The sequence below is a fragment of the Myotis brandtii genome, unplaced genomic scaffold (assembly GCF_000412655.1).
Source record: "Myotis brandtii unplaced genomic scaffold, ASM41265v1 scaffold266, whole genome shotgun sequence".
Taxonomy (NCBI): domain Eukaryota; kingdom Metazoa; phylum Chordata; class Mammalia; order Chiroptera; family Vespertilionidae; genus Myotis; species Myotis brandtii.
The window spans coordinates 12,669,786-12,686,501 of record NW_005360124.1 but is presented as its reverse complement, the minus strand read 5'-3'; the positions used below and the strand labels follow the sequence as shown (position 1 = coordinate 12,686,501).

The 16,716-nt window shown below is 53.1% G+C and overlaps 1 protein-coding gene across 2 annotated transcripts in view; it reads left to right on the top strand.

Moving 5' to 3' along the window:
* FAM189A2 (family with sequence similarity 189, member A2) overlaps positions 1-5,222 on the top strand; it is a 60,942-nt gene extending 55,720 nt beyond the window's left edge. For both annotated transcript variants that reach the window (XM_014541299.1, XM_005868329.2), the window contains exons 10-11: positions 1,306-1,598; positions 4,313-5,222. In XM_014541299.1, coding sequence (XP_014396785.1) covers positions 1,306-1,598; positions 4,313-4,513 — 494 coding nt within the window. In that variant the 3' untranslated portion in view covers positions 4,514-5,222. The remainder of the gene's footprint in view (positions 1-1,305; positions 1,599-4,312) is intronic.
* Positions 5,223-16,716: the final 11,494 nt, after the last annotated feature.

The window sequence follows — 16,716 nt, the reverse complement described above, 5'->3', positions numbered from 1 at the left end:
GCCCCGGGACTGAGTGCCTCTGCCACCCCAGCAGGCGGGCAGCCGGCCCTCCGCTCCCAGACCCTTCTTCACTGCTGTCTCTGCTCTACCTGGCAAGCTGAGGACTCGAGCTGGCCACCTGCGGGCTTCAACGGGAACGTTGCTGTCTGCACAGCTCAGAGAGGTCTTTCCAGAACCCCTTCCCATGCTGCAGCGCTGCAGGAGGGAGGGCGGCCTGTGTTTACCTGTTGAGCCCTCCATTGTGGAAGGGACCAGGTTGCCTTCAAGGGACTGGTGAGGCCCCTGTCCTCACACCTGGGTGTCTGTAGGGAGTGCTCCTGGGAGGTCCTGGCTCCGTGACATGCCTGTGGCAGCCCAGGAGGACCGCTGCTCACCGCTGTTTGCAGATCCTCATGCCTACGTTCTCCAGAGGAAAAGGGTGCTCCCCTCCCTCCACCTGCTCTTCCACCCGCTGCTTCCTTTCCTCATTGACTATCTCAGATCCTGCTTGTCAGGCCTTCGCAGACTGAAACCTCCAGGGCCGCGTGCGCTGAAGGCTGCTGGCCGGCTTCCGAACACGCGGGAGCCAGGCCGGCCTCCCACTTCACCCGCCTGAGGTGCAGCCGTGTCCTGCACCCTTACACGCTCGCTAAAGCAGGTCGTTGTGGACGTGAGAGCCTGCGGTGGGTTTCCCAGGCCCACTGCTGACTTCTGGAACGACCTAGTGTTCCTGCACTTAGATTTCTCTTTCTGTAATCGTCAGCCGTAGCGCTGCTACAGCCCCGGTGCGAGCACCGATAGCATGTCAGTGCAGTGCCCTCGCGGATGTTTAGGACAAAGGTATCGTCCCAGTGCACAGAGCCTTCCCCTCATCCCACGGGTCCTGTCTTTCCTTAGCCCCTGCCTTCCAGCGGCTCCTTCATCCTCCCCCTTGAACGTGTCTCCATCAGCCAGCCTCGCTTGTCTGCTTGCCCACCCGTCCCCAGACATGGGTCATCACCCCATGACACCGCTACTCCGCTATGGTTTGTATGCGGGATGCCCTTCTCCATCATCTGTCTTTACTGTGGGGGGCAGTGTTTTCTGTGGCACCATAAAATGTGTTGGGGACATATCCTGTTGGAACGACATCAGGAAATAAGCTCATGTCATAGTTGTTGGTTTTGTGTGTTTTTTTCCTTTTGCAACATGAAAAGCGAGACGCGCATGGCTGTTGGCATTTGTCCTGTGCTTCCCGCGCCGAGTTCAGCGGTCCGTGCTGTGCCACATGCGGTGCGTGTTCGCAGGGGCACGGCCAATGGGTCTGCACTGTTTGTCTGCCCGCAGCCGCTCCCGTGCTCAGCTGCGAAGCTGCCACGCAGACGGAGGGGAGACCGGATCTGGCCGCGGTGACCCTGAGGCGGGGTTTGCGACCCAGAGCTGCCAGGTGCAGGCCGCAGTCTCTCATAGACTACAAGTCGTACATCGACACCAAGCTGCTGGTGGCCAGGTTCCTGGAGCAGTCCTCCTGCGCCATGACGCCGGACATCCACGAACTGGTGGAAAACATCAAGTCGGTTCTGAAGTCCGACGAGGAGCACATGGAGGCGGCCATCACGAGCGCCAGCTTCCTCGAACAGGTAGTTTTAGTTTTATTATCCGGTGTGAGTCAGAGCCCTTGTTTCCACAGCAGCCAGAATGGCCTCTCCGAGTTCCTGTCTCGGGCGCCATAAGTCCGTGGTCGCTGTGTCTGGGGAACTGTGGTTCGGAGGTTGTGGGGGTGGGAGGGGGGTGGGGGGGGGAGTGGAGAGGAAGCCGGAGCACTTTCTTTTCAGGCGTGGTGACTTTCCCCAGCCTTCTTGGCCCAAAGGAAAAGGAACCCGTTTTTCCGGGCTGTGGATGCCTGGAAAAAGCGAAGGGTGCAGCGTGGGGCTAAAAGCAGGGCCTGGGCAGTGGGGTCACATGCAGCAGCTGGCTCCCTGTGTTGAAAGTGTCCCTGGATTCGGCATGTTTTCTCAGCCCTTTGACAATGACGGACATGCCTGAGTTTTAATATGGGCGAGACTCTGGGAGCTGTTCCCATTCCCGTGAAATGCTTGGCAAGATATCGAAGCTGATAGGCCTGGATGGAACACACACCCTTTCTTTCCAGGTTAAATCGTACAAGGCGATCCCCTGAGTGGAAGCCACAGGGGAAAAGATACAAGTGGGCGCGTGAATGATTCTCTTAGGGGTCAGGTCTCTCACGTGAAAGTGGAGGGCTGCACGAGGTGGTCCTGCACCTGTGTTTCTGAATGAAGGGACTTTCCTTCTGATGAGAACTGGGGATGGGCCACATCTTTGCTTACCCACCTCTTTTTAAAAGCGGTCACCTTGGGGGCGTTGACTGCACTGCTCCAGGGGCGTGGGGTGGTGGCGAAGGCCGCGGTGCTACCTGGCTGCGTGCAGCCAGTGCCCAGCAGACACTTCCTGAGTTGCAATGGGCTGATTCTCAGGTCGTTACCAGCACCAGGATCCTGGGTAAAATTTCAAGGCAGTTTGACCCGATCCCCTTCTCACTGTCCTTTCTGTTCCCCTTTTCTACCTCCTGGTCACTTCTAACAGAAGCCACAGCCAGAGTCTCTCCCAGCCCCTCAGGGGAGCACGAGAACAGTCCGATTCCTCGCATGAAGAGGTGCACGGGCCATGGACCCTCTTGTCTGCTTTCTGAAAGAGTGGTTGGCCCATGGCCCTGGGTCAGGCTCTAGGTAGTATCCTACGTTGGAGAGACATTTACATCCGGGAGTCCCTGGTCTGTGCAAAACGTCACTTCCTGCCTCCTTTCCCCTGTGCAGCCTCAGTAGCCACTAAACAGGAGGGAGCATTTGGCGTCACTGAAAGGCTGCCGAGCTCTGGTGAGGTAAGAGCCGGAGCACCCGCCACACAGGGGGTCTGGACCTTCTGCCAAGCCCTGCTCGCTGGGAAATCACTGTGGGTAAAAGACAACAGGTGTGTCGCCATCAGCATTCACTGGGCCTGGATCACAGTCCAGGTGCTGGGACTGGTGCAGTAGACCTGGGCCATCTGCTGGAGCCTCCCCGCGTTTGCACATTTTCACTTTCTCTACATTATTAGGATGCGTTTGTAGATCCTCTTCAAGTTTCACCAATTCAAAACCACTTCTCCTAACTTACACGTAACAACAGTCGATAGCTATGAATGTTGGGATTTTCTTCTTACTCAGGAAACAAGGACAGGCCCTAAAGACAGACAGAATCATGGAGTGTTGGCAAATCTGACATTTCATCTCTTTGGGGGGATTAACTTTTTAGTGACCTGAACGTCTCACAATGGGCCCTGGCTGGATGGCTCAGTTGGTTGGAGCACCGTCCCCTGCACCAGAAGGCTGTGGGTTCGATCCCCGTTCAGATGGCAACCAATCGATGTTCTCTCTCAACCGTCTCTCTCAAAATTAGTTTTAAAAAATCATGTCCGTGGGTGAGGATAAGAAACAATTCTGAGTGGTACAAACTAAACAAAACGTCATCCCAACGATTGTTCTATGACGTAGGTGGTAACCAAGCACCGGGCTTCTCCCAGGCCGCTCACAGCGTTGTAGGTCATAGACGGGGCTGTGCAGTGTAACAGACTTCTGTGCACTGGGCAGCTCTCCCCTCATCCATCCCAGTTGGGTGAGGGATTTATCATGCTTTTGTCATTTTTACAAAATAAGTCATATTATGATGTCCTTAACGTTATATATGTGGCACATGGCCAAAAATAGATCTAGCAGTAGAACCATTCTTAGGAGTTTTTACAAATAAACTGGATTAGTTGTTATGTTGTTTATTGAGGGGCTATTTGATCAGTTAGAAGCATCACTGGTTTTGGTTGACATTTTATAAACTCATTACCTGGTCACAATGCCAAATAACAGGTACCAAATGTTTGAGTACGTTAGTATCGCCTGGGTTCTTGTTGCAAGTACTGGTGTTGCGCCCTACTCCTCACTCACGTGTGCGGGGAGCTGGGAACCCGTGTCTCTGACAGGCTCCCGTCCCTTCCTGTGAGGCCACAGCGAAATTGGGGAAAGTGATGAGCAATGTTCAGGATAAAGCAGGACATTGCAATAGATGAGCCAGGGAAGTGAGGCAGGGCTACCTGTGAAACCACAGGACATTTGGGGAATGTGTTAGAAACTTGAGAAAAGAGGCACTATGTTAAGTCTCTCTGGAATTCCACGTGGGTTCCACTTTGGGAGAACGCCCTCTTTTCTTTCTCAAGGCAACTAAACATCACAGGGATGGAGGTAGGAGGCAGACCCAGGACCTCTGCTGAAGCTTAACCTCTCCCCACCCTCTTCCTTCTCCCAAAGATAATGGCCCCCTTGCAGCCCAGCCCCCCCAGGGCCCACCTGCTGCCCTCGCGGAGACAGCCCGGCGTGCTGCACCTGCGGAGCTGCGGGGACCTGAGCACCTTCGTGGCGGCCGGGAGGCCGAGAGTCGAGAGGAGGCCCCGGCGGGCGGCTGAGCGGCCACACAGCCTCATCGGTGTCATTCGCGAGACTGTCCTGTGAACCTCAGGAGCAGGAAGGAAAGATCCCCTCCTCACCATGCAGTGTCCAGGGTGGGGGTGGGGGTCCCCCTCTGGGAACTGCTCTAAAAGGGGGGCCCTTCAGAGGACACCTGTCTTCACTCTTTGGCTCACCTTTCTGCTGGTCTAGGGTTCTTCCGGGCTCATTTGGGTTTGGATGCATCAGATTGGAGGCTGTGAAGGCAGCATCCCTCTCCCCCTCTGCTGGCCCCGCCCCGGAGTAGGTTAGTGAATCTTTGCCCACACACCACCTTGTGGCTCTCTTCCTCGTCCAGCCCTGTCACTGGGGGCAGGTCTGCTGGGCTGCTGTTGATAGACGCTGCGGCCACGCGCTGCTCCGTGAGAGAGGAATTGGCACGCCGCCCAGTGGGATCGGCCGCAACCCAGGCATGTGCCCTGACTGGGAATCGAACCGTGACCTCCTGGTTCATAGGCCGACGCTCAACCACTGAGCCACGCCAGCCGGGCTGGCATGAAGCACGGATGATCAACCCCCATGCTCTAATCATCAAGTCCCTGCATAGATCGCCCTGCAATCACTCTCTTTAGGAAAAACAGGGAACTTTTTCACTGACAAATCGTAATGAAAGACATTCAGGGGGAGTATTCTTGTTGATTCCATTTACTCATGCTTGCAAAACTAGAGATGGCTAAGGCAGAACTGAGAATAAAATGTTTACTTTGGACCTCTGGCCTCGGTGTACGACGTTTGTGCATGCGGACGGGGCCACACCTTACCTTACGGAGATGCTGGAACTTGGAGCAGTGGTGGTCAGGTTCGGGCAGGCCACCAGGCCAGTTTCATCTCCAAAGCACCTGATCCCCATGCATAACAATGTGTCCTTTTATGCATTCAGCGGGCGTCTGGCCAAAAGGCTTCATGGCGCTGCCTTGTAGTGGGACTGAGCAATAAATCAGTGAAGTGATTACAGATCGGGCATTAGTGCTAAGAAGGAAGGAGGCGGTTGGAGAAGGCTTTTTTGCGGAAATGACATTTAAATTGGACTTGACTATGAGGGGCAGGGAAGGGTGTTCCAGGCAGAGGGAACAGCCAAGGCAAAGGCCTCCCTGAGGTAAGGCCCCGCCTCTCTGAGGGTCTCCAGTGTTACAAGCCCATGTCTCACCCAGGCTCTCTGACACCCAGAGACCATCCACGTAGCCAGGCTGGTTGCTTTTCTCCGTTATGGCTGCTTCGTTGCCGCTGACCTAGTGTCTCAGGGTCAAGCCAGGAATTCTCAGCCACCAATTTGTTCCTCCTCCGGGGCTAAGAGACAAGGACTGGCCTTCCTCCACCCAGGCTGGGTCTTTCCAGGCTTCTGTTTTTTTCTTACTGCAGGAGGACATTTTTCCCAGCTGCATCTCTTTCCACCTTCCCTCTGAGCTTCTATAGCTCACCTCCAGCTGCCACACAGACCTCACCACCTTCTGTGAAGGCTCAGGGAAGACAGGTGGGCGCCTGTCATGGAGGTGGTCTCAGCCATCCCGAGAAAAGGGAAGTTTCCAGCAACAACCAGAAGAGTAAAGAACATAAAGGCTGAGCCATAGCAGGAGGATTTGAAGATTCGACCTCGCAGCCAGGGAAATGGTCCACGTAATTCCAGCCTCTGAAGGTATTGGTGAAGTCAGAAAACTGACTTCTGTCTTGCTTCTCAGACTTTAAGGAATATTAAAATTAAAAAAAACACACATGACAATATATTATAACTAGAGGCCCGGTGCATGGATTCGTGCACCGGTGGGGTCCCTCAGCCTGGCCCGTGCCCTCTCACAATCCGGAACCCCTCAGGGGATGTCGGAGAACCGGTTTCAGCCCGATCCCCGCAGGCCAGGCCAAGGGACCCCACTGGTGCATGAATCTGTGCACCAGGCCTCTGGTATGCATATAATATCTTTGGTTAATCTCTTCCCGCCCTCCCCCATCCCCCTTCCCTCTGAGATTCATCAGTCTGTTCCATGTTTCCATGCCTGTGGTTTCCGCTCCTGCATTGAGCATCTGCCCCCTGGTGGTCAGTGCGCATCATGGCTACCAGCCAGATACCATCACATTGGGGATTAGGGCTTTAACATATGGATTTTAAGGGGATATAAACATTCGGTGCATAGCACTGATTTACCAGGAAAATGAAATATTAGTAATAATATCAGTAATAATATTTATTAAAGAGATTTTATTTTTAGAGCAGTTTTAAGTTCACAGCAAAACAAAGCATAGAGATTTCCCATATACCCCCCACACATGCACGGTCTCCCCAACTATCAACATCTATCAACATCCCCCACCACAGTGGTACATTAGTTACTATTGATAAACTGCATTGACATGTCATTATCACTGAAAGTTTACATTAGGGTTCACTCTGGGTGCTGCACATTGTAGTGGTTTGGACAAATATATACTATGTGTCCATCCTTGTATTACCATACAGAGTAGTTCTCTGCCCCCCAGGTCCTCTGTGCTCCGCCCATTCCTCTCTCCCTTCCCCCTCGCTCTTGGCAACCACTGGACTTGTTGCTGCCTCCATGGGATTGCACTTACCAGAATGCCACTTAGTGGTGAGCATCAGGCAGTACGTACCCTTTTCAGCTTGGCTTCTTTCACTTAGTAACGCGTATGCACTTAAGTTTCCTCCAGGTCTGTTCATGACTTGATCATTCATTCAAACCCCTTTAAAAATTATTAGATTCAACAGCTGTAACGGTACTCTATCAAGTTACTGTGGCAGAGCCCCGTCCTAATCTGAACTTGGCCTTGGCCAGGTCTGGGACCCGCACTCCGAGTGCCGATGGTCGGGGACCTACTCCAGCCTGAGCGTCCCAGTTTCACCGGAGCCCGTGGTGTGTGATGGGCCTGGTGACATGGAGAGGAGGACTGGGAGAGGGAGGAGGGACAGGCGGACAGACACGCTTTCCTCTGCACCCATGGCGCTCCTCACAGGCTTTTTCTGGCGAGTCCCTCGGGATGAGGAGCATGGCCGGGGGAAGAGGCACCTGCACCTCCACCCAGCAGAGAGGAAATCAGGAAGCAGAACAAAGGAGCACATGGCCACCTCCCCCAGGCAGCAGGATGCAGGACAGAACAATGAGGGGGACGGGGAGGCAAGGGGCCTGGACAAGGGCATCTTTGTTTACCAGGTTCTCCTCCCTGGGGCCTCCGCCAGGGAAGCCAGGTCTGGGGCCAAAGGCACCACAACTCTTCCAGCTCCGTCTCTGCAGGAACCTTCACCCTCTCATTCAGCGGCTATTTACTGAGCTACGGAGTAGTAGGCGGAGGGCCAGGTGCCGAGGAGAGAATGCTGAGCGGGGAGAGGGGAGCAGACAAAAACCGCACAAACATTAAATGCAAAGTCCCATTTCTCTTGCCGCTGCTGAACTGCTCCCAGGCCCCAAGCAGGCGAAGCAGCCAGACCCTGTGTTGGATAACTTTGAAGACCAAAGGGCCTGGGCTGCTTTGAAGGATCCCCTCACCCTACTGTGAAACAGGCCCTGGTGGGGATGCCCGAGGAGAAGCTCTGCGGACCTGGGTTTATGGCAGCAGGTGGTCCCCACCTTGGGGTTTGTTAAAGAAGGAGTACACATGGCACCTGTCCAGGATGGTAAGGAAGTACTGCAGTGGGAGTTTTGCAGTAGGGAAGAGAGAGCGGGCTCAACTCAAAGGTGGTCCCCACCTTGGGGTTTGTTAAAGAAGGAGTAGGCATGGCACCTGTCCAGGATGGTAAGGAAGTACTGTAGTGGGGTTTGCAGTAGAAAAGAGAGAGCGGGCTCAACTCAGTGCAACAAGGTCAAGTGAAGGTTTATAGCCAAGAAGCAGGGTCTGGGGTCAGTGGATGGCAAGTCATGAAGAGGAGACATCAGGGCTAGGGGGATTCTTGCTTCACCAACTCAACAAGACTCTTGCTGAAGGCAGGCCAAGGGTGGGGGGGATGAAGAATTTGCTCAGACATTGCAGGTATTAAAAAAAGAAACAACAGGCCAAAATGGAGTCACTGCTGCTAAACAATGTCACCAAACGAAAACTTAGCAACTAACCTAACTGTAGTTTCAGCCCCTCCCAGGAGTGGAATTTTCGACCAACAAGTGAAATTTTCTGGCCAGCTCTAGTGAGGTATCTGCCTGATGGACCCCGCCTTCCCCTAAGGTGAGGCGATCTTGCTACTCTTCAATTTCTTGTCCCACCCCCCTCCTGCCTATCGAAACCTTTCATTTTGTACAACCCCTCGGAGCACGCTTCTATTGCTAGATGGGGTGCTGCCCGATTCGTGAGTCACTTAATAAAGCCAATTAGATCTTCAAATTTATCTGGTTGAATTTTGCTCCTTAACAAAGTGACCAGATACGAAGGGTGGGGGATTGTCACTAAGCTGACCCCAGTAGGAATCTTGCTAAAATCGAACTGAGCAGGCCAAGGACAGGACCTGGTCAGAAAGGGACTCAGAGGGGCCAGTCTCAAGTTTGGTCAAGGAGAGCGTCTTTGTCAGAATCTGAGCAACGTCTCCTCTTCTGGGGACCCCTTGCCACACTGTGTCCCAGGCCTCAGGCATGTCACAGTCTCAGCAGGAAAGCTCTTTTTATTGCAACAGCTGGCAGGATTCCCTGTGTTTTGCTCTAACAAAAGAGCCAGGGCCAAACTTCAGAATGAGTCATCGTTCCTCTCTTGCAGAGTGGCTGTAGGTCCCAGGTGTGGGCAGGCTTTTCCAGCATCTTTAGATACTGTGCGTAAATTCTGGTCCCAAAGGAGCATTTCATGATGCGGGTGGAGAGACATGCCAGGCAGGAAAGGACGAGCAAAGAGAGTTGCTGGAATTCGTTTGCTCTGGGAGGAGCTCTCTCTCCCACTGCACTGTATCTGCTTGGTGGAGGTTTTCAACAATAATCCTAAAGCACGGAGGCCTGTCTCCTTGTTTTGTAGATGAGGGGCTCCGTGTCCAGAGAGGTAGACCAACTTGCCTAAGGTCGCACAACCTGCAAATGTCAGAATGCTCGAACTTCACCTATGTCTTCTGCCGTTGGTCATAACAGACTGCTTACCCTCCCCTGGACTGTGGCAGCATGGGACTATGGGGAGGTAAAGGAAGCCCACCACAGGGACTCTTAAGGAATGGGGACATTAACACCAATGTGACACTTAAAAATTATAATAATGGCCAACATTTATTGTGAGTCCTTCCAGAGCTGTCTTATTAACTCAGTTCAGGAAATCTTCACAGTAACCTTCACAATTCACCAGTTCTTATGACTTGACATGATTTCTCTTGTCTAATTGCATTGGCTGATATCTCTAGTACAGAAATCTTCACAGTAACCTTCACAATTCACCAGTTCTTGACAGGACTTCTCTTGTCTAATTGCATTGGCTGATATAGTACCATGTTGAAGAGTAGTAGAATTAGTGGACATCCTTGCTTTATTCTTGAACATAGAAGAAATGCCTTTGATGCTTCTTCTTTAGGATGAAAGAATATATATTTTAGCATGTTAAAAAGTATACCTGAGTTCCTGAGTTCTTGAGTGTGTTATTGTATTGGGGGTTTGTGTGTGTGTGTGTGTGTGTGTGAAAAGATGTTGAATTTTTCTCAGCATAATAGATATAATCATGCTTTTCCCCCTTAGATTTTAAAAGTCAACTATGCTATTAATGGATTTCTAATAGTGAACCAGCCTTGCATTATTGAGTAAATCTCATTTATTCATGGTGCATTATTTTCTTAATGTAATGTTAGATTTGTTGTTTGTTGATATTCTCTGCTTAATTTTTCTCCCCAGCATGCATCATGACTTAATAGAAACTTGCAATTTACTTATTTGCTTTTTGTCTCTTCTATTAGAATATAAATTGTAGGAGGGCAGGATTTTGTCATTGTTCATTGTAGTATTCCCAGCTCCTGGCACAGAATTGAGGCTAAATAAATGCTTGTCTGACCAAATGACCATAACCTAAAGAAAGTGAATATTCCATTGCCACCAAAGACCATCGAATTTGCCTTTGGTTAGTAAAAGGCATTTGATGGCTAGACTTCTCTCTCAATAGGGAGTTGGTTCTCTTGGTACAGTGGTTCTCAACCTTCTGGCCCTTTAAATACAGTTCCTCATGTTGTGGTGACCCCCAACCATAAAATTATTTTCGTTGCTACTTCATAACTGTAATGTTGCTACTGTTATGAATTGTAATGTAAATATCTGATATGCAGGATGGTCTTACGCGACCCCTGTGAAAGGGTCGTTCGACCGCCAAAGGGGTCTCGACCCACAGGTTGAGAACCGCTGTCTTGGTAGATTTAAAGTCCATTTTTAAGAATTCTATTTCCACATGATGTTTGGTTAGTTTCTTCGTTTTCAGGAACAACATAACTCTATCTGTGGCTTAGAGATTGGGGGTGGCAGTGGACCACTGAGGCTGGGCCTCCGGGAGAAGAGGGGGTGGGCTCACTGGTGCTGATGCCTCCGGGGGTGTGTGAAAGCACCACCCCTGGTGTGCTGGCTCCAACGCGGTGCCCGGGACACTCGTAGACTTGCGGGTCTGGGTCTGGCTGGGGAAGTACCAGTCCAAGGGCAGCGTTGGCCATTTCTGCTTATGGGTTTTGGCATCAATACCTAACATGCATTAACTAGGCAACTCCTGGCTGATGTCAACATATCACCAGGTGAGCTGTGCTGTGGCTCCCCGTGAACCCCCTTGCTTCCGGGGTCCAAGGTATAGAATCCCAGCCCAGGAAACAGGCCAGCTCGAGCTGGATTGGTTGTGACCCTCTAAGCCCCAGAATCCATGAGAGCCACTGGGTGGAAGGGTCAGGAACTCGGGGTGGGGTCAGTGCACCCATCTCTCCCCTCCTGGCTCCAGGCTGATGTGTCTTTTTTTTTTTTATGGATTCTTCCCCTTAGATTTTTAAAAAAATCTGAGCAAAGCAGCAGAAGGGGAAGGCTTTATTGCACACCCACCCTCACCCACTGTGGATAAGCCGAGGAGTGCCAGTTAACTAGTTTCTCTTTTACTAAAGAGAGATGAGGATAATGCAGGCCTGGAGCAGCCCCCTGGGAGAGAATCTAGACCAGGGCAGCCTCTAGGACCCAGGGGTTTATTGAATGAGAATGAGTTGCTCTATTCCCATACAGCCCACCAGGTGGCTGTAGACTGTCACAGGTTGGCCCTGCCGTGGGGCCAGGGCTGGAGAATGCCAGGAGGACCAACCCGGCACGCTGCGGAGATGCCTGGCCACCTCCACGCAAGCAGGCGCTCTGAGTACGTATCCCTATGGGGACCCTGACTCGGCTGCCGGCCACCGAGACTCTCCTCAGATAACCATGGCTAACACCCACGGGCACTGACACCACAGCCGGCTCTGTTCTAAGTCCCAGTCCCCTTTATCTCCTTCACTGTTCAGACCCAGCCTCAGCACTGTGATTGCCCCCATTTTTCAGATGAGGAAACTGGAGCGCAGTGAGGAAATTAAATAATTTACCCCATGCCTCCGTGCTAGTGAGGCAGCACGGGAACCAAACTCACGCACTTGCCCACCTCCAGCCGCCCAGCAGTGCCAGGCCCTTGCTGTGGCACCATTCAGGAGCAGAGGCTGCACTCCCGGGACTGTGCGTTCTCAGCTAAAAGCAGTCGGAGGCTGCTGGGCAGGCTTCCCCAAGCGTTCTGTGGTCAGGCCCGGACTGAGCGCCCTCCTCTCCACTTCCACTTCCTTCTCTGTTTGGCTTTGATCGCGGAGCAAGATGCAGTCAGGCTGCTGCTTACAGTGTGGCTTTGGGCAAGCCCTACCATTGTTAGGACTTTATTTTTCTTATCCGGAAAACAAAGGACCTGAGGTTGGTGGCTAAGGTTCCTCCTTCCCTGGCTCACCTTCTGGGATTCTAGGTGGTTATCTGGACTTGCCAGTTCTCATGTCACGCCAGCAGAGGGCGCCAAATCCTAGCTCCTGCCAAATTGGTTCCTCGTTGAAAAGGGGTGGTTTAGCGATGGGAGCTCAGAGGAGGTGATGTGTGTGAGCTGAGCGTGATGAACCCCTCTGTGTGTGTGTGCACAGATGAGCACAGCCTCAGAGTTCTTATCATCACCCACACCTTTCACCTCACCTCCCCCCTAGGTGAGGGCGGTTTCACCCAAGGGGGCAGACACCAGCCACAGGGGACAGCGAACCCCCAGGGAGCCTGCTGAGAGGTGCCACCAGCCGCGATCCCCCTTCATCCTGGTGACACAGGAAGACCACAGAGGGGTGCTGCCCTCCGGGGGTGTGTAGAACTCAGGGAAGGAGCCCTTCACTCCCCCTCCTCCCCATGGGGTAACCAAAGAGAAGTCGTTCTCACCACAAGCCAAGGGAGGGGAGCCCCAAGAGAGCCACTTGTGAAGTTGGGGAGCCCGAGCCCCCCCTGTACGAAATTCATTGGTCACTGGGACTGTCTTATGCAAACATGGCTGAGGGCCTGGCCGGGTGGGGAAAAGCGCAGCACTGTTGTCGGTGGAGACGGATGGCTCATGGCACGGCCAAGTGAGAGGGGCAAGGGCACCTCGCCTTTCCCTCTGAGGGGCCGGGAAGGTGGACCCCGCACGAGCTCGCAGGCTGGTGAGACCTGCTGGGGACAGCACCGGGGTTGAAGAAGGATGCTTTTTAGAAAGCTGTGTCCCGAGGGATGGATCACTGGGAGGAGGGGGTGAGGGTTTGAGGAAACCCAGTGCCTGGGGGTCACTCACTGTCAATATCAAGCCCCTACTGAATGCACTGGATTGGCCGAAGGACCCAGACAAAGGGAGGCCCGTGACCTTTCCAAAGGCAACTCCTGGAGGGGGACTCTCCGTCCACCCCACCCCAGCCTTCAAGGGGACGAGCAGAGAGGGTGGGAAAATGACGCCTGGCCAGTGTAGCCTGGGGTGGGGTGGCTTTGAATGAACAGGAGATTGCAGTTTGCCAAAGGGAAGAATTGGGGGGAAAGCACTGTAAGAGCCAAGAGAGAAAAGTATGATGCTGAGTTCATCAGTGATGGAACGGGCACTTGGAAACATAAATAAAAGTCCTTGAACGCTCTGTGCCTCGGTTCCTCATCTATAAAATGGGTGTAATAGTGGCTTCTACCTCTTAGAGCGGCTCTGGGGGTTAATTCAGTTAATCCGGGAACAGTGCCCGGCACATGTGAGGTGCTCTGAAGGCCGGCTATTCGTCTCCAAGTTGGGACTTCTCCCTACATCAGTGAAACGTGTTTTCTTTCCACTTTACTCAACAGCGGACAGCTGTGTGGTGAGGTCTTTCTGTGAGAGGGGGCAAAGGAAGGACGGGGTCCCGGGGGTTCGAGGTACAAGCTTTGCTTCCTGGGCTTTTAGCGGTTCTTGGGCAGGATGATTTCCCGTATTTGATGTGACTGTCACCGTATTATGAAGCAGCAGACCTCCCGCTCCCCCGAGGAGGGGCGAGGAGGGGCCGTGTCACCTGAAGGGAATGTTCTGGCCTAGGTAAGTGGCCGCTAAGCTATTTACTGCCTTGATCACACACAGCTTAACAAGCACGCGGCTACCGAGGCCTTGCCTCCCCTTCCCTTGGAAAACCACCAGCTCCTTGCTGCCTAAGGCTCTGCTTCTGTCGGTAAGTCTCCTTAACAAATTCTTGATGTAATTCTGGAGTTGTCAGCCTCCTTTTGGGGTGTCTGGCTGGCCCTGGAAATTTTCACAATTGGGGAGCCAGTCAGGAGGCTGGAGAAACGGGAAAGGGAAAAAAAGCCTCTGAGAGGGAGATTCCGTGTGGGGACTGGCGGCCCGTGTGCTGGATGCCTGTGTCCCACTCTGTGAATGTGGGGCCCTGGAAAATGCTGCCCTGCTGTCCCACTGTGTGAGTGTGGGGCTCCGGAAAGCACCCCCGGGCTGTCCCACTGTGTGCGTGTGGGGCCCCGGAAATGCTGCTGAGCTGTCCCACTGTGTGAGTGTGGGGCCCCGGAAATGCTGCCGGGCTGTCCCACTGTGTGAGTGTGGGGCCCCGGAAAGCACCCCCGGGCTGTCCCACTGTGTGCGTGTCGGGCCCCGGAAAGCGCCGCCGGGCTGGAGCCTGTTTGCTGGGTGGCCCTGGCCCACTGTGCAAGGAAGGGCCGGGAATGGACACTCCAGGAGGCCGGCGCTTTAAGGGCAGCTGGGCTGGTAACCAACGCCTTTTCAAGGTGGCAGTTAGGAAACCAGAAGGGGAAAAGGATGTATGTTTTTTCACCTCCCTCTTGACTACTAACTCAGCTGAGAAAGTTGAGGAACAAGATACCGAAATAGAAACCGAAGCCTGCCCCTGCCGCTTTGTAAAACTGGGAGGAAGAAAGTTAACAGCCGCCACAGGCACAGGCAGTAGCCACAGAGCTGGGATGGGATGCGAAGAACCTGGGACCTGGGGGAGACTAGAGGGGACTTCCTCCTGCTCCCTCCAGGCTGTGTCCTTAGCGCCTCCAGGTGCCGCGCTGGCGTTTGGGGGCGTGTCACTTCCCTGCCTGACCTCTGAAAGGCGCTCATTATGTTGATGGCATCATGTGAACAGGTGACGATTTCCTTTCCCAGGAAACTCGGTTCCTTATGCCGTCACCTCCGAGATGGAGGATGGGCAATGTGTCCACACAGGTACAAGGCCCAGGATTCTGTCCAATTCCCTGCTGTGGTTTGGTGGGTGAGACGTGCCTGGTGTTGGGGTCGTGGTGGATAAAATACCAGCAGCTCCTATTCCCAAACATGAAAAGAGTGGACTCTATTGGGAAAACCCTCATGGGGCCAGCAACTCCGGGAAGAGATCTGGGGCGGACCGCAGGCCCCCGAGCGGATCTCGCTGGGTTTCGGGTCCCTGCCCCTTCTGAAGTGTCGCCCCCAGTAATATGGAAGCGGGTGCTTTGGCCCAGATTAAAACCTTGGTGCCGACACAAGCTGCAGATTTAGCCCCCCTGGGCCCATCAGAAGAGTGGGTCGAGGGGCAGAAGCAGGATGGAATATTGCAAGGGGGGGCAGGGTTGCCTAGAAAGTACGGCGATGTTTTAGCAACAATAAAGATGGCCAGCGTTGCTCCTGTTTACAGCTAAGAAAGCTGCCTCATCCACCTGGGCACGTGCATAAAGCCAACAACCCAGTGAAAGACTGGCAAACAGATGAATTATATTGGCCCCTTGCTGACTAGGAAGGCTCAGAATGTGCTCGCACCGGTGTAGCCACAGCTGCTGCCTGTTACAGGCTTCTCCTCGGAGACGGGCAAATCGAAAGGCAACTGCAAAAGGGTGATTAACATTGAGACCAGGAGGGACCCCATGCCACGTAGATACAGGACCTCATTTCAGGCACGTGACGTCCAACAGTGGGTACCAGATAGTGACACTGGATGGAGGTTCTGTTTGCCAGGTAACCCTCAAGCCGCAGGAGGAACAGAAAGGGAAAATGACTTCCTGGAAACAGCAGACACGACTGTGAGGAAAAGGCTCCTGGCTGGGTAGATGAAGGGACTGGAGGCAGCTCTCACTCAGCTGAATGCTAACTGCATAGGCCTGTGGTGCGATGACAATGGGGCACACCTGGGGAAGCCCTGGCTACACAGGTAGGGAGGGAGGCGCCTCTTGTAATTGTGCAATCACGCCCGAGGTTCTGGCAGGACAATGAGCCCCAGGATATCGGACTCCAGTGTCACTGATGACCGGACACGGCGTAATTGCTTTAATATGGAAGGTGCCAGCTGGCTGGCTGGGGTATTTTTTGTCATGAACGAGGCATCCTCAGTCCTCCTTAGTCTCCTGTTCTCCTGGGAGCTGGCCCTCTAAAGAGATGCTGTGCATTCCAGGTGGCCAGAGCGATACCTAGAGGTACCAGTATCAACCCTAACCTGGCACGTACCCCCACAGGGACCCTTCAGTTGGCTCGGGTGCCCCCTTGAGTCAACATGTCTGTATGCCCCTCCCTTTCAGAAGCCTGCAGCAGCAGCTGTGCCCACAGAGATGAGGCCACCAGCATTATGTTAAAAGATGACCTCCCTACAAGTTCCAACTAAACACCTTTTTGTTTGCCCCTAGCTGCTGCTGCTCTTTTTTTATTCTTTATTGTTTAAAGCAGTGGTTCTCAACCTTCCTAATGCTGTGACCCTTTAATACAGTTCCTCATGTTGTGGTGACCCCCAATTTCATTGTTACAAATTGAACATAATTAAAGCATAGTGATTAATCACAAAAACAAGATGTAATTATATATGTGTTTTC